We start from the raw sequence: 25445 nt of genomic DNA, 5'->3' as shown, positions 1-25445 counted from the left end.
TGATGTTTGGAGAGACCGTCGCATTGGCACAGCCACTGGGAAATGAAATTGAAGCCTGGGTAGTGAACGTGCTGGTTTGGTTGGCATCATTGGCGAGCTGAGTTACCTACAGGACCCTCTTACTACCCCACCTGCTGTGTTGGACAGTCCTTGTAGCAGGACTGATTGTGCCCTTGAAGGGGGTCCTGAATCCTTCCCCTTTTGCCCAGAGGTGCAAGATGTTTGGATAGCAGCTGTCTGTCAGGGTGTGGGGAAAGGCAGGTGAAAGTGTTCCCTAGAATAGAGCCTGTCTGGACCAGCTGTCTAGTTGGGTTAGTTGTGGTAAGGGGGAGACCTCCCCCAAGATGGTGGCATGGGAGCTCTCCCATCTGTGGGGTAACTTGTCGTCACCTTACTAATACAAACCCTTGTCTTTCAATCTTTGTAAGTGTCCCGGCTCCTGCACTGTGGTAGAAATCTCACAACCCTCTGGAAACAGATTGACAGGTCACCCACGCTAGTTGTGACGTAGATCTCAGTCCTTCGGGGAGGCAGCCCAGTGCGCCAGTTTCATGCCACGCCTTTTCGAGCAGCAGGAACTGGCCTCTTGAGCCTGGGGCTGTCACCAACCTAGAGAAGCCACTGTTGCCTCTTGCTCCTTTTATTACAAGTTGTTGTTTTAAAAACTAGCTTCCTCTAACCTTGCAGCCCATTCCTGGGGGCCGGAGACAAACCCATGAGCTCCTCGCAGAGCCCATGGGAAAGTGTTGGGAAGCATTAATGTGGCTTTCTTTCTTTTTTGCAGTCAAATCTCTATCCCACTGTGGGGCTGCAGACGCCAGGAGAGATCGTAGACGCCAACTTCGGGCAGCAGCCGTTCGTGTTTGACATTGAGGACTACATGAGGGAGTGGCGAGCAAAGATTCAGGGCACCATTAAGCGGTTTCCCATAGGAGACAGACTAGGCGAGTGGCAAGCAATGCTGCAGAAGTGAGTCTCTGCAGTCTTCCTTTCTTCTACTTTTCTAGGCTTAGACGTAGCACCTGTCTGACAGATGCTGCAGAATGAGCAACGGTAACGCGAATTCTGTCCTGCTCCCTTACGCTGTGTGACGGTCCAGGGAGGCCTGCTTAGTATTTAGAGACAGGCTCTTGAAAGCATCACTAAGCGTTCTCCTAGTGACGATCCAAAACCTGGTCTGCCATTCCTGCCCTGCTCAGGATGAAACCCTTTTCCATGCTGATCTTTAGGAGATACGGCAGAGTGAGGCGATTAAGGGATTGGTGTAAGCGGAGTTAAAACTTAAGTCAACATCACTCTGGTGCTCAAGGGTGGGGAAAAGCCACACCCCTGAATGCCGGAGCAATGCTGATCAATCCCCCAGTGTAGGCACAGGCTAGGTTGATGGCAGCATGCTTAGGTGTGTTTCAAGTGCAGACCAGCTACCATCAGGTAGGTAGGCGATGTTCCTACAGTGATGGAAAAACCCCTTCCGTTGTCATAGGCTGCGTCTACACTTGAGGGTTATGCCAGCTTAGCTACAGTGCCAGAGCTGCTACGCCCCTCTAGCCGCTGTCGGGTAGACATGGCTTAATTCAGCCCTCTGGAGACCCAACTCTTTAGAGAACTCATGGAGTCCACGTCAGCTAGGCACTCGGGAATGTTTCTTTGGTGCTTTTCCTCAAGGCCTCTACAATCCTCACTTTTAGTCTCATGCCCCGGAACAGGACAAAACTCGGCTCCTCTTGAGGCAGCCAGCTCTCCCTCTCCTCCCCTCCCCCGCAGTTGGTTGCAGGGTCATTAGTGAGTGCATAATGCAAGTTTGCCCTCATTTGCTGTGTAATTGGGCTCCAAAGACTAAGCTACTATTTTCTTAGTGTCTGGGCCTTCTGGCTCTGAAATGAGCCTTCCAATGGTGGCCAGTGTCTGCCTGAGTCTGCAGACAGCCTGAAATGACAGCCCTGAGGGGTGTGAACTATCTCGATGGGCTGTTGTTTGAAACTTAATGAGCATTTACACGCCAGTATTTGCTTCACTGCTGATCGTTTTGGTAAAACATCAGGCTGATGTGCTTCTCCAGTTGTGTGGCTCTGAGCGGCAAGTTACAGACATGGCATGTTGTGAAGAGCTGTTGATAGAGAGTGTAAAATGAATTCCATTCCCTTCCCCCTCTGAGTGCATGCAGGGGAGGGAGGGCAGGAGGAGATGATGTCTTTACTGCTTCCTGGGGGCCAGGAGCCCAAACAGCCTCCCACATTTTCTCAGTGCCACAGGCCCCAATTTGCCTCTCACCTAGGAGTCCACACTTCCTTTTTTCCCCAGGCAGTACAGTTGTGTTGTCAATGCAAAATCTGCAGTATACTAAAAATTGTGCAATGAGAAATGTATTGAATTTAGTAACGGAGGTCACAGGAGCTCCTGTACTGGTTAGGAGTGGGCGGTGGGTGAGAGGGCTGGGCATGGTGACATGAGAAGTCCTGGGAGGCAGTGACATGTGAGCGAGGGGTAATTTAGGTTTCATGTGCCACACAGGACTTGGAGCCTTGTCAGAAAGGAATGCTGGCCTAGTCCTCCTTGCATGGGGCAGAGTGCTCTGTGGCTGGCTTCTCCAGGCTCCTTCCAGTCCAGGAACAAAGGAGCTGGAGTCCTGAGCTCCAGCCATGTAATAAACTCCCCACCTCATGGAAACATTAGTACCTCCTCCGTGGAGAGGGCTAACCAGGGATCAGCCGAGGGCATTGGCGAGGCAGGCCACGTCTACACTGGGAGTGCTTTGGAATAGTGGTGTACCGTGCCGGCACAGCACTCCTCGACTGAACACAGCTATACTGGCCAAGTGACGCTTTGCACCAATACAGTAAAACCACCTCCCCGAGCACAACAAACGATACCAGTAAAAGCACAGCTCTGGCAGTATGGCTGTGTCTACCTTAGGGACTTCTGCTGGCACAGCTATATTGGTCAACGATCACCTCGTTTCACCCCTGACCGACAGCTACGCAACCAGACATCTGTAGTGCCGATAGACATGCCTTGCAATTTCAGTAGCTGCTGTTTGATCTGAGAGCAGCCCACCAAAACAAGCCAACAGGATGTGGTCTGTCCTCCAGGAACTGATCAGAAATGTGGGTGTCCTGCAGAACTGACCCTACGTATCAGGCCCACATGCCACAGAGTCCAAGAAACAGTCTGTACCCTGAACTCCCAGGTAGTACATTCTGAAAGGCACGGACGGAGACAGTGTGGTCCAGAGGAACTGACTGGATTGGGCACCTGTCCGCAAGGTGAATGATCACCTGTGCTTGGAGAAGGAAGCTTGGTGCGGCAGCGTACCTGAAAGGGAGTTCTCCAGCTATAAGGGACACCTCCCCCCTCCTGCCACATACACCAGTTTTCACTGGTAAGAGTGGTTGATAAAGGGATGCAGCCACTAGTAAGGGCTGCATAGTGATAAATCATTCTTCCTTCATGTTGCTCTGATCCCCTGGTGTCCAGGCTGACTGATTTTAGCCGCTGCCGTGAAGAATCTGAAATCGCATGAAATGTAGCTGAGCTGGTGTGGCTGTCTGTGAGAGATGTGTAGGATCCCAATACTGGTAATGCAGGAGCACGTGAAGTGTGCCTGGTACCTGATGGCATCCCAACAGAAACCAGAGGTACGAGACAGCAGAGGAAGGAAGCCTGGATGAGCCAGAAAAGCCCCCAGCACTGCAGGCTGTACCCGAGTGCGCTCCGTGCTTGTGCTCTGAGCAGCCCTACCTGGCGCGTTTCTGTAGGAGTTCTGTCTACAGTCCCATCCGCACGCTTGGCCTTGGGGATTTTACCAGTCTGGCACCAAAGACACGACCTGGGCTAGCCTGGGACTGTGAAGATCATTAGCTTTGCCCTGCCTTAGCGTGAAAGCAGTCTGCCAGAACAGCCAGCAGCAGTTTATTTTGATACCAAGTAGCACATTCCTCGGAGGAGTAACATCTCTCAAAGATTTCGGGAGCTGTTCCTGGCTGGACATGTGGCACTCAGCCAGCCAATGCAGAGCGTTCTAGTGCGGTAAATACGCCAGGCATCTAACCCGTGAGTCGGGGCTGGTAGTAAGCTAGCACAAAGGACAGGGCACTGCACTGGTCAGTTGACAGCGGTGGCTGCTGAGAGGCTGTGATGCCAAGGACAGAAATATAACAACACAGGGCGGCTCCCATTTCATGTAGCTGTATAGTGCAGTTTAAATACCTACAGTAAGGAGTTAGAGAGCTCCGGCTACTGAATTCAACTTAACTGAAAGCCAGCCCAGTGCTTAGATCCCATCCACTTGCTGTGTTCTTAGCGTTTCAGCCTTAATCTAACATGGCCATCTTAATGAGAGATGTTTGCTGCTATGTCCCAGGTTACTAGAAGTCCCAGCTTTTATTGATCCTGTCTGCACTGCACTCATTAAACTTCCCGAGCCCAGGGCTCCGTGTAAAGTATGAGGTGGATTCAATGGACACAGTCATCTTGGTTGTTCCAAACTTCTGATCAGGAATCCAAAAGGGTTAAGCCCATGATGTTATAATACCAGACCAGCCTTTGGGGCTATTCTGTGCCAGAATTGAAGCATGTAAACTCACTCTGTTTCTGACTTTAACCATGAGACACTCAGTCACATGTATGCTGCAAACTGTCTTCCAAAGTTTTGGCATGAAATGATTCAAGCTTCTGCAGTGGCACCAGGACTGTCTTTACAAGCTTTTCAGACAGTTTGGTGGTAACTGCTGCCATTTGTTTCCAGTGTGGTGCTGTCTCTCTCTTGCCCTGAAAAGCAGTTCTCCTTGCTGTAGTGAAGAGGTTCCCAGGTAGGGAACCCAAAGATTGGCTGTTGAAAGAGCTATTAAAAATAGACAACAACCTCTTTGGGTTTCAGCTCATTCACTTGGCGTTTGCCTTTGGGCATAAGAGATGGGCAGGAAGCTGGCCCCGGAGGGAGGCTGGCAGGTCAGCACCATCTGCAGTGCATACCAAGCAGGCTGGGGTTACAGTACTGTGTGTGGTTGTGACAAGGAGGATCCTGGCAAGTGCTCGCTTGCCCTCTTGCAGCAGTGAGTGGAATCCAGTCTCAGAGCAAGTCACTGGGCAGTTTTTAAAAATAACAAAGCTGTTAATCCCATCCGAACTGCAAATGTGTTGCTGGCGCCTCATAATATTTCCCTTCTATAGAGAGAGTGATCAGTTTGAAAACCCATCCAAGTCCTGTCTCCTTGGTCAGTCTTAACCAGCAGCCCGCTGGGTAGAGAAGCGATTTCCAAGTCACCATTTAAGGTGTTGATGAAGTCTACATAGCACTAACATTTAACTGACAGAGACCGTCAGAAGGCGCACGATGGATTTGACAAGGGAAGGTCCCTGCTGTCACTGGGGAAATATATTTCTGCTTCGTATATTGTCTGACAGCACCGTGAAAATATTTTTTTTACTTCCAACGTTTCAGGATGAAAACGTAACTCAGAAATCACTAATGTATGTGTCAAATAAGTGCTCAAATTTTGAGTGCATGGTAAGTCACTTGTTAGTGTCTGGGAATATTATAAATGTGAAGGGACCCATTCCATTATCTGTTGCATTGTTGAAAAAAACATTTAATGATCAGAACTCAGGACACCTGAGTTCCGTTTCTAGCTGTCACTCAACTTCTCCATGTCTTGGTTTTCCTCTCTGTAAAATGCAGATGCTGGTCTGCATCCAACGAGACAGAGACTAAATTAATTAGTTTGTAAACTGCTTTGAGATCTTTGTACAGAAAATGCCGAAATAGTAAAGAGCAAAACAAAGCAAAAGCTCTTATGGTCCTGAATGGCTTGTAGCACTGGTAATGGAATGTGGAATCTTTCTCTTTTGGGTCACATGTCCATGTCCCGCCCAGGTCAGTTATAAGAAGATCAAATGCCATCTGATGTCTTGACATCTGTTTTTAGATGAATTTGGGGGCCTCAGCCCAATTCCCAGTGGACGGGTTTACGTTGCAATTAGCACTGATTGAACCCCAGGAATAAGACTTTGGTTGTGTTCTAGCAGGGCTGAGTTGAGCAGCTTTTCCTGCTGCTGAAACTGCAAGAGCAGCCGCGTTGATTTCCCTCCCCCCCCTTGCTGTGGTTCCTCTGTTTTAGTGATGCATATCATGCTGTTTTTATTTTCTTATTTCCTAGTATGGTGTCTTCCTACCTGGTTCATCATGGGTACTGTGCGACAGCGACGGCCTTTGCCAGAGTGACAGAAACCACAATCCAGGAAGAACAGACCTCCATAAAGAACAGGCAAAGTAAGACTCTGCAGAGCACTCTTCTTCCTTAGGTTCCATCTCCAAGTCACAGCCCTTCCCTTTCTGTCTCTCTCCTTCACCTCTTAGGCTCCTATCCCTGCAAACTCTTGGCCTAGCAGCTTGGCACATCAGGCTGAGAGTTGCTCCAGGGCAGGAGGTTCTTACTTGGAGATGGGGCCCAGTTCTGGAACAATGTAGCTGATTACCTCTGCTGTTAAAAGAGCTGATCTCCCCTAACAGTTGCACTGAGACCCCAGAGATATCTTTGATTTGGGGCTTTAGATTCCCGCTGGCAGCAGTCTCGTTAACTTGATTATGAGGGCTGGGGGTGTAGAGACCTTAGCATATCTGCCTGGTTTTACTGTGGCACCCATTACAAATGAGTCAAGCCAAACCATGGTCAAATTCATTTCATGTTTTCTGCTTATGAAGGGCTTTGCAAATTCATTACTGAGATGCATGAGCAGAGCTGGGTGGAGAGCCATGCACCACACCTGGCTGCTTTGCCTGCTACATCAGCTAATATGATTCACCTCTTAATGTCTAGGCCACCAGCTTCCACATGCATAAAATGTGCTGTTTGTTTTCTTTGAGCCATTCTAATTAACTTGCTCGTGGAAAAATACATCTTTGAAGCGAACCCTCCCAGTGGATTACGAAGGAATTGGAGAGCCCTTGGAATGCAATCTTTAGAATCCCCCTGATTTTTTTTGTACAGAATCGCGGAGCATTGGGTCCAGTCTTGCATCTTTTTCCATCCTCTCCTGGCTGACGAGTTCCATTTACATCCCCTGATGCTCTGCTGTTCTGTCCTGCTCTGCTGCACATGCCTCCCTCCTCCTTGTGATCTGTCTCCCACGTGGCTGTCATGTCATGTCACACTGTTACGTTCCTCTGTAGTTGTCTGGAACACACGTTTCTTATACACGCTCAATGAGTGTTCAGGCTGGAAGAATCCTCTGCCCAGCAGCCTGGGATGACCTGCAGTTGCTGCCCAGCGCTGCACCTCCCTCCATAATGCCCATGCAAGGATTATGACTGTCCACTCCTCTGCTGACAGGCCACAACTGGAGCAGCAAAGCAGAAAGAGCTTGAAATGGACAGGACACTGCCCTGCTGCCGCTTTGATGGGAGAGGGAAGAGGCTGCAAAGCAGAAGTGTTTTTTGTAGATTTCGATCTGCTTTGGTGTCAGTGATTTGATTAGTACGTGGGTTATCTGCCCAGCCTGATGGGGATATCTGCTGTGGGTAGTACTGCCACAGTCATCTGTGGGAAAGGAGACTAAACAGGAAGAGCGTTAGAGGAGGAGATGTCGCTGTGTCCCGGTGAAAGATCCAGGCAAATGGCGGGAGTACAGGAACAACGCAGGCAGGGAGACAGAAATAGAATCAAAGGCAGAGAGAAACCAGTGAAAGCCGGCAAACCAGAAAAGGAGGAGAGGGTGGAAGAAAGGCAGTGAAGAAAACTGCCATGGAGGTGAACAGGAGGAATAAAATGAATGAGACTCACAAGACAGGCCTCAGCCATTGGAGTTAGCTGACTCTCACGCTACAGTTCAATTGAAGGGACAGTGACAAGATAAATAGACAATTTGTAATCTACCTAAAGGAGAGAGGATTCTGAGAAGCGGGCGCCTGTGCAGCCGGAGTATTAGCGCAGGGAACTGGCAGTCAGGACTCCTGGCTTTTATTGTCCATTCTGACACTGACTGGGGCAAGTTTCAACCCTCAGGCTTTAGTTCCCCATGTGTAAAACGGAGTTAATACTTCCTCCCTCAGACAGGAGGTTTAGACTCAGGGCGTGTCTACACTACAACTGACTTCGGTGTAATTTAGGTCACTTAGTGGTGTGAATAATCCACACCCCTGAGTGGCATAAATTACACTGACCTAAACATCGGCGTAGACAGCGCTGTGTCAGTGGGAGAGCTTCTCCTGCCGACGTAGCTGCAGCCTCTCATGGAGGTGGAGTTATAATGCCAACAGGAGAGCTCTCTCCTGTCAGCCTAGAGCATCTTCACTGCTAGCGCGTCTAGCTTAGACTAGCCCTCAGTCTCCAGTGTTTGCAAAGCACCTTGAGATCATCAAATGAAAGTGCAACCTGGTTTGTGATTTGCTAATTATCCTTAGGGAGAACCCACAAGCTACAGAGCACTGTAAATGAGCCTTAGTTCCTTCTCTGGGTGCGCAGGGATTAACGAATGCTCAGTCCCTGCCCATGCCTGGCATCCCAGCCAGCAGAGCAGATCGGTTGGCACTAGCACTGATGGCTGGTTTGTGACCACGAGTGTGGTGACCTGGTGCTCCTGCTTTGTATCCCTCAATCTTTTAAAACATCCAGCTTGTCAGGTTTGAACTAGTTCAGTCCTCATTGTTCCTGGAACCGGCTGCCTGAGATCTTGGTGTGCAGCTGATTTGGGATTGTGCCTCTGTCGAGAGAACCCAGAATGGTCCAAGCCCTTGTTTCCCCCAACAGCCTGATGGGCCCTGACCAGGCTGCCATCCCCTGCTTAACCTCAGTAGATTGCTAACGTTCTGAATAAAAGAAGCCTTTGGTTAAGGCTCCGCACCCCACCCCTTCACTTAGGAAGTTACAGGCGCACAATGCACATCCTTTGTATCTCCCACTGGTTCTCCAGCAACTCCTGATATTTCTGAGGAATCAACAAATCCCCTGCCTGTCCTCTCAGGCTTTCTTGGCATACGCCCAGCTCTACCTAGACCCTTTGCGGGTGACCATTGGAGATGTCTCTCTGGGGGCATGAGGGATCTGTGGGGGCTCCGTGTGTCATCTCAGTGAGCACAGTACCTGCTGTCGCTGGGCTTTCCTTGGTGCCAATAGGTCTCCTCTTGGTTGCAGGAATACAGAAGCTAGTCTTAGCAGGCAGAGTGGGAGAGGCTATAGAGGCCACGCAGCAGCTCTACCCTGGCCTCCTAGAACACAACCCTAACCTGCTCTTCATGTTAAAGTAAGTATGCTCAGCTTTGTGCTGGGAGAGGGCCCTGGAAAGTCTACAGAGCCGAACCAGGCAGTCCACAGGCCTCACGGCGTTAGGAACTAGCATAGTTCTTAATTCAGGCAGATTGAGGCCGCTGTTAAGAGCAGTTACCCTGTGAGCAAGGTGGGAAGGAACACTCGCTACCCTTGTTAGCACTGCTCAGGATCAGTAGCTGTTGCTAGTCAGGCTTTGCCATGACCTGTCAGCTAAAGATGGGCAAACTTGGCACCTTACTGGCCTGACCCCTTTGGCCTGCCCCACAGAGATCCCCTCCACCTGAGCAAAATGCCGTCAGGGGAAAGCTCTGCAGACAAGTGGAAGTGGTGTGGATTCCTGCCCCAGTGTATTACCACTGCCTTTGGTCTTCTCAGTCCGTCCTGTTGTTCAGGCAACATGGACGTGGTAAAGTTCGGTTCATCCCCACTTACAGCCTGTTGAGAAGTGTGGGCGTGGTTGTGGGGAGTCCTAGAAAGAAGCTGGTTTGGAAAAGGTGGGGTTAAGGCAGAGACTAAGGGGAAGTAGGAATTGGTGTGTGTGTTGGTGTCCCCAGTCCTTCAGGGCTGGTTCATGTGTCCTCTTACCCTGTACCTAGGGTAGGCAGAGAGTACCTGTCCGCTCCCAGGAGTGGAGAGCCTTTCTCTATGGATGAGTGTTTTTACCATACATTGTCTTCTCTTTCGTAGTGGCCCCCAGCACAGGTTGGTTGGACAGTGAGGGAGGTACAAAGTTTGGTGCATGCTCTAGAATAACCCTTCGTTGCCATGGACAGCACAGTGGAAATCACCTTTTCACCCCTGGGCTTAGAGAATACTTGTGATGCGAGGAACATTAGCCATGCAGTGCCATATACCCCCAGTTCCTTGGCTCGCACTCCCTGTGTGAATTCTGGTGGGTTCAGATCAGTGCAGACATTGAAACAGTTGGTTAACTAGCAGGAATAGTGTCTGGGAACCCAAAGTTCCCTTGCCTCAGGAGTAGAATGTCATAATTGCTCCCACTGTTTGGAATCAGTGCCCCATTCCACCCCCCAATCCTGTGGTGTCTTGTGCTTTCGTAGCCAGTGCTGTTGACACTGTAGTATGGGCTCTGCCCCTGTCTCAGAGTCTGATCTGTTGCCTTGGCTGATCCAAGCTGAGATGCAGCATCTTGTCAGTTACGTGTAGAACACACTTAACCAGCTAATACTGGGATGGAAGCTACAGTGTAGATATCTGCTCTTGTTTATGTATCATCCTTTGTCCATCCTTCTGCAGGTCTCCAGGTTCATTAGCATCTGTTTCTAGGCAGCGGTATCAAAACTTCCTTCATACTCCAGCATTCCCACCTTGAAGACACAGGGAGACTTGAGATGCCCTCTTCAGAGCTAGGACCCCTCCTAAGCTTTGGTTGATCCCAGTTTGCTGCTGCTCTGGGACATATGATAGTGACCACTAGAAAAGCATCAGCACTGAATCTAATTCACGTCAGCCTCCCCTTCCTCCTCGGTGTCTCTGCCCTTGTCTGACACAGGTGCCGACAGTTTGTGGAGATGGTGAATGGGACAGACAGCGAAGTGCGGTGTTTCAGTGCCCGCAGCCCCAAGTCACAGGACAGTTACCCAGCATCCCCCAGCCTAAGCCCCAGACACGGATCGAACAACTCGCATGTTCACAGCACTGGTAAGTGCTTTTCTGTCCATCTCCACGCGAAGCAGATAAGGTCTTGGGGATGGGTCGCTTCGTACACAAGCTGCTGGTGTCTCCTTTGCTCTGCTTTTTGAAAGACATCTGTCCTCCTAACCGCAGCAGGAAAGATTTACTGTTACCGGAGCTGACCCTTTCTGACAGAAATGGCAAACTGTTGATTTTGAATCAGTTATTTTAACAGACGCTAGGTTGTACAACAGCCTTTTGCAGAAGTTGCTGTGTGGAAGCTGACAGAAAGGACTGCCTCACAGAACAGCCAGTTTCCTGATTTACTCCTCCTCGGGCAGAGCTATGTAAGCCAAGGCCTGGCCCCACAGCTTGTCTCCTTCACCTCAGGGTCCACAAGGGATAACTGCTCTCCTGTGGGCTTCCTAAAGTCTGCAGGAGAACCTCCCCCTCCTTCAAGGTGTCCAGTGCACTCACCACTGCTTCCTTCTCTCCAGACCCCATGCGGTTTTCTGTTTGGAAACCAGGCTAAGCAACAAAGTGAGATGGATACACTTTGCTACAGGTTTTTCATGTGTAACAACAATGTGTTAAAACGTGTCTAGGAATTAAGGGCTCACGGTCTACAAGTGAGGGCCAGGGACATACGGTGCTTGCCTAAGATCAAAGCAGAGGGTGGAGATGGACAGAGTGGGCCAGGGAGCCAGAGCTGCTCTGTTTGAAGCTTCACATTCCCAGTGGAGAATCTCTTGCTGACACTCAAGCTGTCTCCACCTGGCAGTCAGAGCTGCTGCTGCTCCGTGTGAAAAGCTGAGGGTGCTAGGAGGAGGGAGCTGGAGCATGGATAAAAACCTTCTCTGCTGGGCATGCAAAGGCTTAAGTGAAGGGGAGACGATTAGCTGAGCAGCTCCATAGCCCCACTCCCTTCAGCCCCGTTTCCAGCGTGGGAGCCCCTGTGTCTGTGTTGAGACTGGATGTCTTTCTGAAAAATATCCTAGCTCAACCACAGGATATGGGCTCAATGCAGTAATCCCAGGTGGAAATTCTCTGCCCTGTGTTATCCAGGAGGTTGGGCAGCTGATCAGAACAGTCCCTTCTGGCCTTAGAATCTGAGTGTCTCTATGGTAATGGATTTTTGCAACCAGGAAATTCCTACATAATAAACGCAATGAACCTGGAGTTAAGACAGACTTCACCTCCAGCACTGTCCCGGTCCACACACATGAACGTGCTGCTGTCGCAGCGCTTGATCCTCTCAGTGCACAGATTGGCTTTCACAACAGTGTTAGCCTTTCAGTGCACACGGCCGTGAGCTGATGCCCACACGGCAGAGTGCGGCTGTATCATCAGCCGACGATGCGTTTTGCTGTGACGTGATGAATGCACACGTGAAGTGGCAGGCATGTCCTCACTTGTGAGTTTGTAGGGTACGTTGCAGAGCCGGTCTGATGTTTTGACAGTCATGTCTGTGCGTGTATATAAAATACAATTTGTTAGTGGCAGATGATGGCTTTGCATATGTAATCAGTGCTGTCATCTGTGGTACCAGGCACGTGGTGATAGTGTTGTGGACCTACAGCTCCTTTCGCTTGTTCCTGTAACTCCCAGGTGAGGAGAATCAGATTGGTCATTTTAAGATGTCGGTAAATTAGAAACAAGTGTCACATGGCAGGTTGGTGTTAAGTTGCCTGTGTCCCATTAGACCATGTTCCATCCTTTGAGATGGAGTTTGCAGTTTGTGGGAGGTTTTTAAAGCTTCTTCAGCTTTAATGCTGTATCTGTTGCAGCAGGTGGATTTTGGCCTAGTTTTTACCTGTGCACTGAACATCTAGATTTCTTCCCCATGTGTGTTAGAGGGATGAGAATTCAGGTTTCAAAGAAGACAAACTTCATGGGCTGGGTGTCTCATGTGCTTCTCTTTGGGATCCTCAGGTGTCTGAGCTGCTCGGTGCTGATCTTATCTTCTGGATTGTTTCTCACAATCACGGAAGCACAGGTGTTGCGAGTGGACGCTGCCATTCACTTGGGGTTTGCTTGTGTTTTCCTAACACTCTGCTTAATGTAAAAAGCAGCTCTAGTATTTTGTAACTTGCAGCCTGCCCTGGGGCCTGCTCCTCAGTGAAAGGAGCACAAGTAATCTGACTCCTGCTGCCCTGAAGCTGCTGACTTCAGCCCAGAGCTGCCTAGCCCCTCCCACCTGACACCTCTCTGTTTGGCTTTCAGGAGCAGATAGTCCAAGCTGTAGCAATGGAGTCACATCCACAAAAAGCAAACAGAGCCACAGTAAATACCCAGCACTGAGTTCATCGTCGTCCTCCTCATCCTCTTCCTCTCCTTCATCCGTGAACTACTCTGAGTCCAATTCAACAGACTCCACCAAATCCCAGCAGCACAGCAGTACAAGTAACCAGGAGACCAGGTATTCCTTGCAGTGCCTTTCCCATGCCTGGGCAGGAGGGGGCTTAGCCTGCTTTCTGAGCACCTCATCTTTCCATCGCTGGGGTATCCGTGAGTAGCTACAGGCATCACTGCTGAGCAGCCAATGGCAGGTTTTCTTCCACACTCTCTCCCCCACCCAGGGACGGAATTGCTGCTGCCCGTTCCCGGAGGAGAAGCGGGATAGCCTTGAGTAAACAGTCCCCGATGCCCTGCCAGGGTGATGCTGTGACTGTCCCAGAAGATAGTCCAAAAGGCAGCAGCCTTGCCAAGCATGCTCCTGCGCTCTCAGCCAAAGGATTTGCTCGTGGACAGCATGCTGGCCTCCTTCCTCCAGGGATCAGTGTGCTCCTGCAGGGAATAAGAGCCTGAGCTGGGTGCGGGAAGCAGACCTGAGTCTCCTGCACATCAGCCCAGACCCTTGTCACTTAGACGTGTCCCTTTTGTATGGGGTCATATTCTGTTCACTGGACTAGTTTATTGGATGCTCGTGCCATCGGGCCGAAGGGCCCCGTGAATTGTGGGCATCTCCATTGAGTCACGGGGATTTCGAGCCTGGAAGGTCATTACTGCTGCATTTATTGGGGTTTGAAATATGCTGACCAAGCGTGAGAGGAGTTTCCTCTGTGCTTAGCTGTGTTTTGGTGGCTGCTGCAGAGCTGCCTAGGGCATGCTGGAGCAGAGGAGATCTCTGTGATTAATGAGGGGCAAAAATCTGTCTGGGGACTGGTCCTGCTTTGAGCAGGGGGTTGGACTAGATACCTCCTGAGGTACTTTCCAGCCCTGATACTCTACGATTCTCTGATACTCACTAACTGCCAGCTGCCAGACTCACTAAGTGGGATGCTAAATATCATGGCCCGGGAAGCCTCAAGCTTCCGTTCTGAATTCCACCTGGTTGTACAGCTCATAACTGAGTGAGAGACATCACATACTGGAGTCCTATGAATCGTCTGCACAAACGCTGGGTAATGACAGCTCTATGCCAGCGGGGACCACGTAGATCTGAAACACAGAGAATCTTTGGTGGATCATCTCATCCCTTCAGCCTTCTGAGTTAGAGCAGTGGAGGTCTCCTGCAATTTGCTATGTAGAGGTCTTGAAACTGCAGCCCAGTCTGCTCTGTATGGACATTAAAGATCCTGTGGGACACTTTTTGTAGGGCTGATGGTTTGCCTTAGTGCTCTTGGGTAAAATTTCCCCTGTATTTTGTAGAGTGTTGTGTGCTGCTTGGCTGCTGTTCTCTACCCCAGAGGTGGCTGCAATTTGAAACGTTAATTTAAGTACTTCACACCTTCCCTCCTCTGGGACCCCATTGAGTTGGAACCGCACTTTATAGATACGCGTTGTTCTGAACCTGGTTCTGCCCTGCTCGATAGATTGTTTTCTTGTCTCCTGTGGGCTACTGGGTGTCTAGCCCTGGCAGTCCACTGGTCAGCCGTTGGGCACGCTTCCTCCTGCGGGACTTCCCCTTTGGGAATGTTTCTGCCCTTTCTAAGCCCTCAGGCTTTTTTTTCCTTTTGCACCTCAGTGACAGTGAGATGGAGATGGAGGCTGAGCATTACCCCAATGGAGTCCTTGAAAACTCCTCCACCAGGATAATGAATGGCACCTACAAACATGAAGAGATCCTCCAGACGGACGAGTCCAGCATGGGTAGGGCCCTGGAAGGCAGGAGCGCTCTCCTCTCCCTCACAAAAAGTTTGGGGGGGAATGTCGCTGCTGACCCATGCGTTAGCTCTGTCTGGGACTGGATCAGGGTTGGGCGTTGCCCTGGGGGTCTGTTACCCAGCCAGGGTGCAGGCATGAGAATCTCGGGATCTCTGATACAGAGGGGGGAAGAAACCATCTGGGAATTGAACTAATCTAGACATTCTGGGGGGCCAGGTGCCTAATGCTGATTCAGACAGGGCTGGGCAGCTGAGTTTGCCCACTGACTTGATACTTGGGGTGGGGCTCCCTTGACAGGGGAGTGAAACAAAAGGCCTAATTTTTCAGTGCATCCTGTGTGCAAACTGCCAGTAAAGATGGTGTGTGTTAGACCGTCACCCTACTGCCCTGGAGCTCCCGAGGTGCCGGATACAGAGGGCTAATCAGCTGGGCTGGTGATGAGGCAGCAGAGGCACCAGAGTCTGGCCACCCGTCACATCCTGCTCAGAACAGTACAGGCAGCTGCCGGCCTCTGTTGGCGGTTCTGTGCCCTCTCTGGGTAGGTCTCCACAGCAACTAGACACCCGCAGCTGGCCCGGGCCAACCAACTTGGGCTCACAGGGCTGCGGAGCTGTTCCATTGTTGTGTAGCCGTCCAGGTGCTAGGCCCCTGCGAGGTAGGAGGGTCCCAGAGCTCGGGCTCCAGCCTGAGCCCAGAAGTCTATATAGCAATGAAACAGCCCCACCGCCCGAGTCGGCTGGCAGAGGGCAGCCGTGGGTGTCCAGTTGCTGTGGTGACATACCCTGTGAGATGAGATGAGGCTGTGAAGGTCTCGCTCTATTTCCTGGTTGTCAAGTGCTCACCACACAACAAAACCACCTGGATAACTGGCGTGGATTGCTCTCCTCCTCGGCAGCCTCAGCAGAGGGGCCCGGGACGGAAAGGACAGCCAGCTCCTCTTGTGGGAGGTCCAGACTCAGAGGGGCAGACTCAGAGGGGAGGCTCTAACTGTTAGGGGAGGTGGGGGGTTGTCAGTGCAGCCCCTTCTGCGGGGCTGCGTTTCCACACTCACCGCGGAGGTGATAACAGCGCAGCCGCAGTGCGGACCCCGGTGGGGCTTGGTCATGAGACTTGCTGAGCTGTTCATCCAGGGCAGATCCTGGGCGGTACCGTGCCCGTGTGCACCCCATCCCGCAGGGACACCCACCACCTGCTGGCAGACAGCTGGACACCGGGCTCAGGGCGCAAAGAATGGAAGCCCCGCCAGGGGAACGTTCAGGGAAAAGGGCTTTGTGGAGCTGAAGCAGGGCTGAGCACCGGGAGTTGCCAGTCATTTCTCTTCCCCTCTGGCTTTTTTCCAGAAGACGGCTGCCCCCAGCGGCAGCTCTGCGGGGGGAACCACGCTGCCACGGAGCGAATGATCCAGTTTGGGCGGGAGCTGCAGACTCTGAGCGAGCAGCTCTGCAGGGAGTACGGGAAGAACACGACACACAAGAAGATGCTGCAGGTGAGGCTGTGCCTCTGGCCGGGCTCCCAGCAGCACCCACCACGTGGACCAGAACTGGGGCTTTCCCTGCCAAGTACTGGGAGGCGGGGGGGGGGCTGTGTGGGTGGAGGGGGTGGGAGCTGCGCTAGGATCAGCGGTGGCACTCAGTAACACAGGGCGCCTGTGGCCAGTGGCCAGTCTGCACTGGGAGGAGGTGCATGTCTCACTCAGCAGCCCCTTGCCCAGGTGCCCTCGTTTGCCGCCAGAGGCGGGACATTCTTGTTGGCTGCTGCCTGCTGCCTGGCTGGCTGGGGCACACGCCCTGGTTGACTGTTTTCTGCCTTGCTGCTCGCCTCACTGCCCATGTCTCTCTTCTCTCCCAGGACGCTTTCAGCTTGTTAGCGTACTCTGACCCCTGGAACTGCCCGGTTGGGCAGCAGCTGGATCCAATCCAGAGGGAACCTGTGTGTGCTGCTCTCAATAGTGCTATCTTGGGTAAGGCAGGGGCCGTGACACCTGGGCTGCAAGCGCAGTGGCCCGGGCAGGTGCTTGGGAGCGTGAGGGGGGCCCTCAGTAATGTGTGCCTGGAGCTCACCTTATTGCTGCCGATTGCGCCGAGGGGCTGTGGCCTGGGACGGTGACAGCTGGGGTGACTGGGGAAGGGTAGAAGGGAAGCCAGAGACCCACAGCCCTACCCCCATTCCCTGGCCAACATACAGCTACTGCTCCTCCTGCTCTGCTCTGCTCTGCTCCCCTCCTGGCTCGCACCCAGTCGCCTGTCCCAACGCTCCTCTGAGGGGTCTCTTCAGGAATTTCCACCTTCGCTGCGAGGAGCTAAGCCACCTCCCGTGCATTCCCCTCTCCCCCTGCCCCTTAAGCGGCCATCAGCAGTCTCCTCTGGGGTCCTTTCAGTGCAGGGATTGACTGCCACTGCCTCTGGTCTGTAGCTGACCCCGCTGTCAGGGAAAGTGTTTCACCATCCCATCAGTAGAATTCATTTCCGTGGTGCTTGTCCTCACCTGAGGGCATGTGGCTGGAGAGTGAAGAGGGCAGACTTGTGATTGCTGTGCGAGTTTTCATTGAACAGCCGGAGTTGCAAGTGTTTAAATGAGCTTTCTTCTCCGAGAGCAGGTTCCTGAGCCTTCTCGAAAGCCATTCCCTCTCCCTTGGCCTGCTTGGAGCCAAGATTATAAAAGGGCCGTGCAGCCCAGCCAGGGCTGCCCTTCCCAGCCGGAGAGTAGCTGGATGTGGGGTGACCTTGTTGCATGCCCAGAGATCTGTCGTGGGGTCTCTTCCTGCTGATTAGTTCTCATTGTGTTCCCACGCTGCCGGCCACGCGTGCACCTGGGCATTTGAGGAGTTAGGTCTGGTCTTGGCCCCAAGGTTAAGCAATGATCTGGGGCCCCTCTGCATCCACAGTTGGGTGCCAGCACCTGCTGTCTAATTGGCCTTTGAAGGCCCGTTCCCCAGCCCAGCACTCACGGTGTAAGCCCTTCACCCCTTGCGCCTGCCCCATAGACAGCTGCCGCAGGCTTTTCCTTCCTTCGCTTGGCCTCTGAAGCGTCCCAGGTTAGGGAAGTCAGCCCAGAAAACGTAGGTTCTGGCTCCTCAGCAGCTGGCCCAGGGTGGAGCCTGTCCGGACAGGAACTGGCCAATTCCCAGGGCCCATTGACACAGAAACCTCCCATGGTACCGAAGCTTGTTTGCAGGCAGGATAGGGCCTGTACAGCAAGGGGACCCCTTGCAGCCTGGGCTCCTCTGACATCTTGGCAAAGGGTCGAGGGAGGGATGGTTACTCTGGCTGGCAGCCGTGCCATCCGCTGGGCTCTCAGAGAAGGCTGATGGCCCCACAGGCTCCCATGGTGGCTCACCCACCCTGCTCCCTGGTTCCCACTGGTCTCAGCCTGCGGCTCAGCCGGGGGCCTGAAAAGCTGCTTTGATTCTTTTAGTCACAATTTTGAAAACTAGAAAATGGTCCCGTTCTGCTGGGGCCTCGGGGAGCCCGGCCCAGCTCCCTGCACACCCAGCAGGGCCGGAGGGACTGAGCAGGGCTCCCTGCAGGGGCTATTGTGACGTCAACACTGGGGGCAGGGGACTCGCCCACTCCCAGCACGCCACCTGCTGGTACCATCAGGGAGGGGAAGGTGGCACAGCTGGCTTCCTCGAGGCCTTTGTGGCAGAGAAAAGAGGGTGGGAATTAGACTCTGAGGATCGGGGGCAGGGGCTTGGAGCCTGATCCCCACACACTCTCCCTGTTCCCCATTCCCTGGTGGGGCTGAGCTTTAGCTCAAGTCCGTCTTTCCCCCGCCGGCCAGGCTCCACGCACGAGCCAGCTCCTCCGTCTCACAGAGCCACGATTTGGTCCCAGGAAGGACCCATACACCAATAGTCTGGCTGTTGTCTCTAATGCAGTGGGAGAGTGCAGCATGACGAGTAGTAACGTGAGAGCAGCGAGCTAGAGGGGAGTTAGGGCTCCAGCCCCGTACCTGGCTGCACCCTCTGTCAGACAGACCTGGAGGAGGCGGAATTTGGGGAAGGAAAGTCTCCTCTGGGGATCAGGCTGCTGACAGCCACACAGGGCTGGCTCAGTATCAGCGGCGGGGCAAGGTGCTTGCCCTGTTTGATCGCCCATTGGAGGAGATGAGAAGTTGCTGAAGGATGTGGCCTGAGGGACTTGTCCTTGGACATGCCGTGTGCATCCTGTGATCCTTCTGACACCTGGACTAGGCTGGTGGCACCAAGCATCCTCCTTTGCTGGTACTACTGGCTGAGGCCTCGGCAGAGGCACAGAGCTGGGTGGAGGATTTCCCCTCCAGAGAGATGAGCAGCATAAAACTGGAGAGCACACTTGAGAAAACGAAGGACTCCAGATCCACGGCTAGGCCCAAGGGACTCGTACTGCAGGCTAGACGCCCGCGAGTGGGAGCAGAGAGCGGCCACCTCGGAGAAGGCCACTAAGTAGCACCCCATCCCCCACCTTGCTTCTGCCTTTTCGTTCTGCTCTCCTGGGTCTCGTGTTCAGCAGCTGGAGCTGGGGCTGCGCAGCCCCATAGTCTCCCTGGGACTCAGACTGGCAGCACCAGCAGGTGCTCGTTGGCCCACGCAGCGCTGCTTCCCAAAGGTCCTGCCACCTCACGCTGCTGGGGGGCGTGTCCAGCGAATGCGGGCGCGAGTCTGTGCAGGGACAGCACCCGGGCAGACCCAGCCTGTGCTCTGCTCGCTGCCGAGTTCGGGAGTCGAGGGAGCACTTGGGTAGGCCCCTCCAGCACGGCCATTCTGAGACCTTTCCTTCTCTCTTCCCCACAGAATCTCAGAACCTGCCAAAGCAGCCCCCGCTGATGCTGGCCCTGGGCCAGGCCTCCGAGTGTTTGCGGCTCATGGCTCGCGTGGGCTTGGGTTCCTGCTCCTTTGCCAGAGTTGACGATTGTTTGCACTAGCCATCAGAGGAGATGGAGTGACATCCTCCAGTGCTGCCCTTCACCCTCCATTGCCGCCACCGCCTCGTCCCTCGCCTGACCTCCCTGCTGCCCGGCCCCCCACACTGCCAGGGAAGAGACAGAGCGCTGACTGGGTCAGTCCCTCCTCGGCAGCGGGCCCCGTCACGTGCTGTTTGCGGAGCCGGGCAGCAGCTGGCAGACCTCTCCCAGCTCCCCACCATCACCGCGGCTGCAGCAGCACTCAGTATTTCGCTGGTTAACCTAATGTAGCGCCTTCCGATTTAGGGCTTTCTCTTTATGTTTTTCTGACTGAGCCACCAGTATTTATATCTGGAGAGTTTGTGCTGAGCTGGTTTCTGCTAATTTAGTGATAAAGCTCATCCACCTGGGTGACAGCTTATTATTTTCTTAAGTAAAAAGGATCTATACCCGTCCCCACACAGGAACATCCAGTATTTATCTCCAGTGCTAGTGACCTGAGCTCTTCCCCAGAGGGCAGCTCAAGGTGTTTATTTGGATCCCATTCATTAAAAAGATCTCTTCCACCTCAGTCAAGGCATTCATGTGTTTATTCCCCACAGCCCGAGCTCTGTTTCTCCCCCCCCCCTCCCCCCCCGCAGTCACTTTTAGGTTCATCCTGGGAATTGAAGGATCTCTGGGCTTCACCAGGGCTGGCCCTTTGCTGACCCTGTGAGAGGCCACACTAGTGCAGTGGGAGACTTTGCCTTGTTCCTCATGCCAGTGGGCTAGGCTGTGAATGCCCCTCCAGCCCTGGGAGCAGCCAGCCTTCGGGCATGGAGAGCACCTCGCTGGGATTACAGGCTGGAAAAGCAGAGGGAGTTGGAAATCAGCAGGTTTGGATGAGCCCCTGGCGCTAACCTCCAAGGAGCAGCTGCCAGTGCTGCCTGTTCCATTACACAGCCCCGTTCTCTGTGGGTTAGGCCATGTCCGTGTAGCTGGGCTCTGGGCTGCATCCCTCAGCTAGAGCTCTGCCCTGAATCTTTGCTAAACATCCAGCTGGCTGCTTGGATATGCCAGGGGTCTGCGGGGAGAATTGACCTGGAAGTACGGAGTGTGCTTGTATCACCCCCAAAGCTTGTAAATGTCAGGTTTTTACAGGCGGTGTGTGTGGACCAACAGCATTATAGACGGCAAGATTTTAAATACATGACAGCCAGGCCATTACATTTAATGGCGGCAGCTCTGTTTTCATAAGGATTGTAAAGTAAATATTGAGTTTGGAGCCACAGAGTGACTCCAGCGAGCAGCGGTGATAGCTTAACACCAAACGAGGATGAACTGGTTCAGCAGTGCTGTCATAGGTGTCCTCACAAGTGCTGCTAGACATGTTGGATTAAAAGCACATATCCCCAGCGTGCTGTGCATGCGAGACTAACGATACCCAATGGCTTTACACGCTGCGTTTGTGTCTGGGTGCCGTCGCTGACAGAGTAGGGTACAGTGTGACCACGTGTGAAGGGCAGTGTGCCTAACTGACTGACTGCCCACAGATCTTCGCAGAGGGCAAGTGGGGTTTGCAGCACATGCCTCTGCTGCTTGTTCTGTGTTTAATCTGAAATTTTTTCATAAGGGGAAAATGAAAAATAAAATTTGTTCAAATTCACTAATGCCAAGTGGAGGGTATTCAGGCTTAAAATCCTCGCCAGCCCCTCCTGTGGGCTCCAGACTGCGAGTGAGCTTGTGCACCATGCTGGGGAAGGAATTAGCTCCTGGCTCCCAGCTATGTTGGTTTGGAGCAGGCATGTTCGGCACCACTAGTGGAGGCTGCAGTTGGAGCAGGAGACCACGGGGCACTTCTCTGCTGAAGCCCAGACCCTGCGTCACTACTGCTTTTGCTGATGATGTAGCAAATGCTTGAGGGCCCGGCGGAGGAGGGGTTGGATGCTGCCTTTGCTGCACAGCCTGCCTGTGCTGGTGGTGGTGGTGGAGCACCAAAGGTAAATCCTTTGCAGACAGATTGGGGGGTGGAGTGGTGGAAGGCAAGGGGGTGAAGGTTCCATTGTGAAATCATAACCAATGTGTAAATGGCTACCGCCACCTGTTGGTGAAAATGTAGAATTGAAAATGCTTCTTGTGTAGATGCACTGACTGACCTAGGGAAGAATCTTCCCTCTTCCTGCAGCTTCCTCACCAGCCACTGGGCCTGACTTGCACAGTCCAGTATAAACAACCGCCAGGGGTTGCTGCATTAGCATCTGCTAAAGCCAGCCTGGCGTTAGAACTTATATTCACAGTCTCTCTTACAGCAGACCTGCTTTTCAGCTCCCAGTTCAGCGTCCTCTCTTGGCCTGGGGCTTGCCAGTTTGGGTTAGGTAGGTTGGGTCTACACTTACTTACCTAACCATATCCCCCAAGGACGGGGACAGCCCCAGTAGCTGGTCAGCTCTAGCTGTTTTTGTCCTGGCTTGCAGCTGGCCTCTCTTCCCAGCTTTGTAACAACATCACCACGTCCTTTCCAAAGAGTCCCTGGAGGCTGTGCTTTTTGCTGCTCAGTACTGCAGCAGGGCCTTTTCCTTGTCATGCATTGTGCAGCTGTCCCCTTGGGTCCCTGGGCTGGCCTTGCACCAGGGATCACTTTCTTCCGTGGCAGAATTGTTAGGAAGCTTTTACTCCACAGCTGCATTTACTCTTCTAGAGCAATTGTTCTATCTTCAGTTTCTCGATCATTACAGACATGTCTTCAGTCAGTTCTCCTAAAAGTTATTCAAGTTATAAGCCCATCCTTGTGTTGCATTCCGGTCAGTTCCATGTCCAACTCCACAACGACTGGTTAGTGCAATTGTGAATACTCAGCCATTCCTGCCCTAGCATCATTGAGCCTGGCATCAGGAAACAGTGCTTCTCTTCCTCGTTCCTATTGCCCTGCTTATCTCCAGTTCAATTCAAGATCCTCCAGGCTAATTTTTCCTTCATAGCTGACCCGTCTCTGAATTGGCCACGTAACCGACTAGCTCTGCTGATCTTGCTCTCAAGTTCTAGTGGTTGGAAGCTTGGCTCTGGCTTCTTGGGTTAAAGAATATTATGACTCTTCTGTCACAACAGCGGTTTTCTTAATGACTCTAGGGTGTCAAGGAGCACTTTAAAATGCGCCTTAGGTAACCGCAGGGGTTCCGGAGCTGTTCCACTGTAACATTGGATCAGTCTGGAACATGACAACATAGCAACCTTTAGTGCACGTGAAAAACTCACAGCTGACTTGGGCCTGCTACTGCATCTGTGTGGAGTAAATTGTGTTTGCAATGTCCAAAATCTCACCGTTCTCATCACAGGCAAACGGGCTGTGAAATCTCCTTGTACGTGATGCTGTTCTCCATTGAGCAGCTGGGATGGAAAATGGCTCAAACTAGCTTCTTTTTCCCTACCAGAAAATGAATAAAAAGTGTTACTCTGCAGAGAACAGCACGCAGCCGGTCTGGAGAGCCAGAACAGAGAGCTCAGGACATGCTGTCTGATCCCTGGGCACGCTGCAGGAATGACTGACAATCTGCCATGGTCAAGCTCAGAGAGAGCCTCTAAGTTGTTGAATAACAGGTCATGCTGAGACCTCTTTGCTCTAGTGGTGCAGCCAGGCCCCACCACGATACACATAAGAACATAAGAATGGCCATACTGGGTCAGACCAAAGGTCCATCCAGCCCAGTATCCTGTCCTCTGACAGTGGCCAATGCCAGGTGCCCCAGAGGGAGAGAACCTAACAGGCAATGATCAAGTGATCTCTCTCCTGCCATCCATCTCCATCCTCTGATGAACAGACACTAGGGACACCATTCCTTACCAATCCTGGCGAATAGCCATTAATGGACTTAACCTCCATGAATTTACCCAGTTCTCTTTTAAATGCTGTTATAGTCCTAGCGTTCACAACCTCCTCAGGTAAGGAGTTCCACAGGCTGACTGTGCGCTGCATGAAGAAGAACTTCCTTTTATTTGTTTTAAACCTGCTGCCTATTAATTTCATTTGGTGGCCCCCTAGTTCTTGTATTATGGGAACAAGTAAATAACTTTTCCTTATTCACTTTCTCCACATCACTCATGATTTTATATACCTCTATCATGTCCCCCCTTAGTCTCCTCTTTTCCAAGCTGAAAAGTCCTAGCCTCTTTAATCTCTCCTCAGATGGGACCCATTCCAAACCCCCTAATCATTTTAGTTGCCCTTCTCTGAACCTTTCTAGTGCCAGTATATCTTTTTTGAGATGAGGTGACCACATCTGTACATAGTATTCAAGATGTGGGTGTACCATCGATTTATATAAGGGCAATAAGATATTCTCCATCTTATTCTCTATCCCTTTTTGAATGATTCCTAACATCCTGTTTGCTTTTTTGACCGCCTCTGCACACTGCATGGACGTCTTCAGAGAATGATCCACAATGACTCCAAGATCTCTTTCCTGATTAGTTGTAGCTAAATTAGTCCCCATCATGTTGTATGTATAGTTGGGGTTATTTTTTCCAATGTGCATTACTTGACATTTATCCACATTAAATTTCATTTGCCATTTTGTTGCCCAATCACTTAATTTTGTGAGATCTTTTTGAAGTTCTTCAGTCTGCTTTGGTCTTAACTATCTTGAGCAGTTTAGTATCATCTGCAAACTTTGCCACCTCACTGTTTACCCCTTTCTCCAGATCATTTATGAATAAGTTGAATAGGACTGGTCTGAGGACTGACCCTTGGGGAACACCACTAGTTACCCCTTTCCATTCTGAAAATTTACCATTCATTCCTACCCTTTGTTCCCTGTCTTTTAACCAGTTCTCAGTCTATAAAAGGATCTTTCCTCTTATCCCCTGACAACTTAATTTACGTAAGAGCCTTTGGTGAGGGACCTTGTCAAAGGCTTTCTGGAAATCTAAGTACACCATGTCCACTGGATCCCCCTTGTCCACATGTTTGTTGACCCCTTCAAAGAACTCTAATAGATTAGTAAGACATGATTTCCCTTTACAGAAGCCATGTTGACTTTTGCCCAACAATTTATGTTCTTCTATGTGGCTGACAATTTTATTCTTTACTATTGTTTCAACTAATTTGCCCGGTACTAACGTTAGACTTACTGGTCTGTAATGGCCGGGATCACCTCTAGAGCCCTTTTTAAATATTGGCTTTACATTAGCTAACTTCCAGTCGTTGGGTACAGAAGCTGATTTAAAGGAGAGGTTACAAACCCTAGTTAATAGTTCCACAATTTCACATTTGAGTTCTTTCAGAACTCTTGGGTGAATGCCATCTGGTCCCAGAGACTTGTTAATGTTGAGTTTATCAATTAATTCCAAAACCTCCTCTAGTGGCACTTCAATCTGTGACAGTTCCTCAGATTTGTCACCTACAAAGGAGGGCTCAGGTTTGGGAATCTCCCTAACATCCTCAGCCGTGAAGACTAAAGCAAAGAATTCATTTAGTTTCTCTGCAATGACTTTATAGTCTTTAAGCGCTCCTTTTGTATCTCCATCATCCAGGGGCCCCACTGGTTGTTTAGCAGGCTTCCTGCTTTTGACGTACTTTAAAAACGT

General features: G+C 51.7%; 1 protein-coding gene across 3 annotated transcripts in view; it reads left to right on the top strand.

Annotated features, from left to right (window-relative positions):
- The window catches only part of RANBP10 (RAN binding protein 10), a 143020-nt gene extending 122563 nt beyond the window's left edge, over positions 1-20457 (top strand). For 2 of the 3 annotated variants that reach the window (XM_039503431.1, XM_039503434.1), the window contains 9 exons: positions 785-969; positions 6156-6268; positions 9129-9237; positions 10777-10925; positions 13122-13317; positions 14866-14990; positions 16346-16491; positions 16854-16965; positions 19777-20457. In XM_039503431.1, coding sequence (XP_039359365.1) covers positions 785-969; positions 6156-6268; positions 9129-9237; positions 10777-10925; positions 13122-13317; positions 14866-14990; positions 16346-16491; positions 16854-16965; positions 19777-19907 — 1266 coding nt within the window. In that variant the 3' untranslated portion in view covers positions 19908-20457. The remainder of the gene's footprint in view (positions 1-784; positions 970-6155; positions 6269-9128; positions 9238-10776; positions 10926-13121; positions 13318-14865; positions 14991-16345; positions 16492-16853; positions 16966-19776) is intronic. The other variant, XM_039503433.1, reaches the window with a different exon arrangement.
- Positions 20458-25445: the final 4988 nt, after the last annotated feature.

This window comes from Mauremys reevesii, linkage group 16 (assembly GCF_016161935.1).
Source record: "Mauremys reevesii isolate NIE-2019 linkage group 16, ASM1616193v1, whole genome shotgun sequence".
Lineage (NCBI taxonomy): Eukaryota > Metazoa > Chordata > Testudines > Geoemydidae > Mauremys > Mauremys reevesii.
Note: the sequence above shows the minus strand (reverse complement) of the source record. Positions and strands in the feature narration are given on the sequence as shown.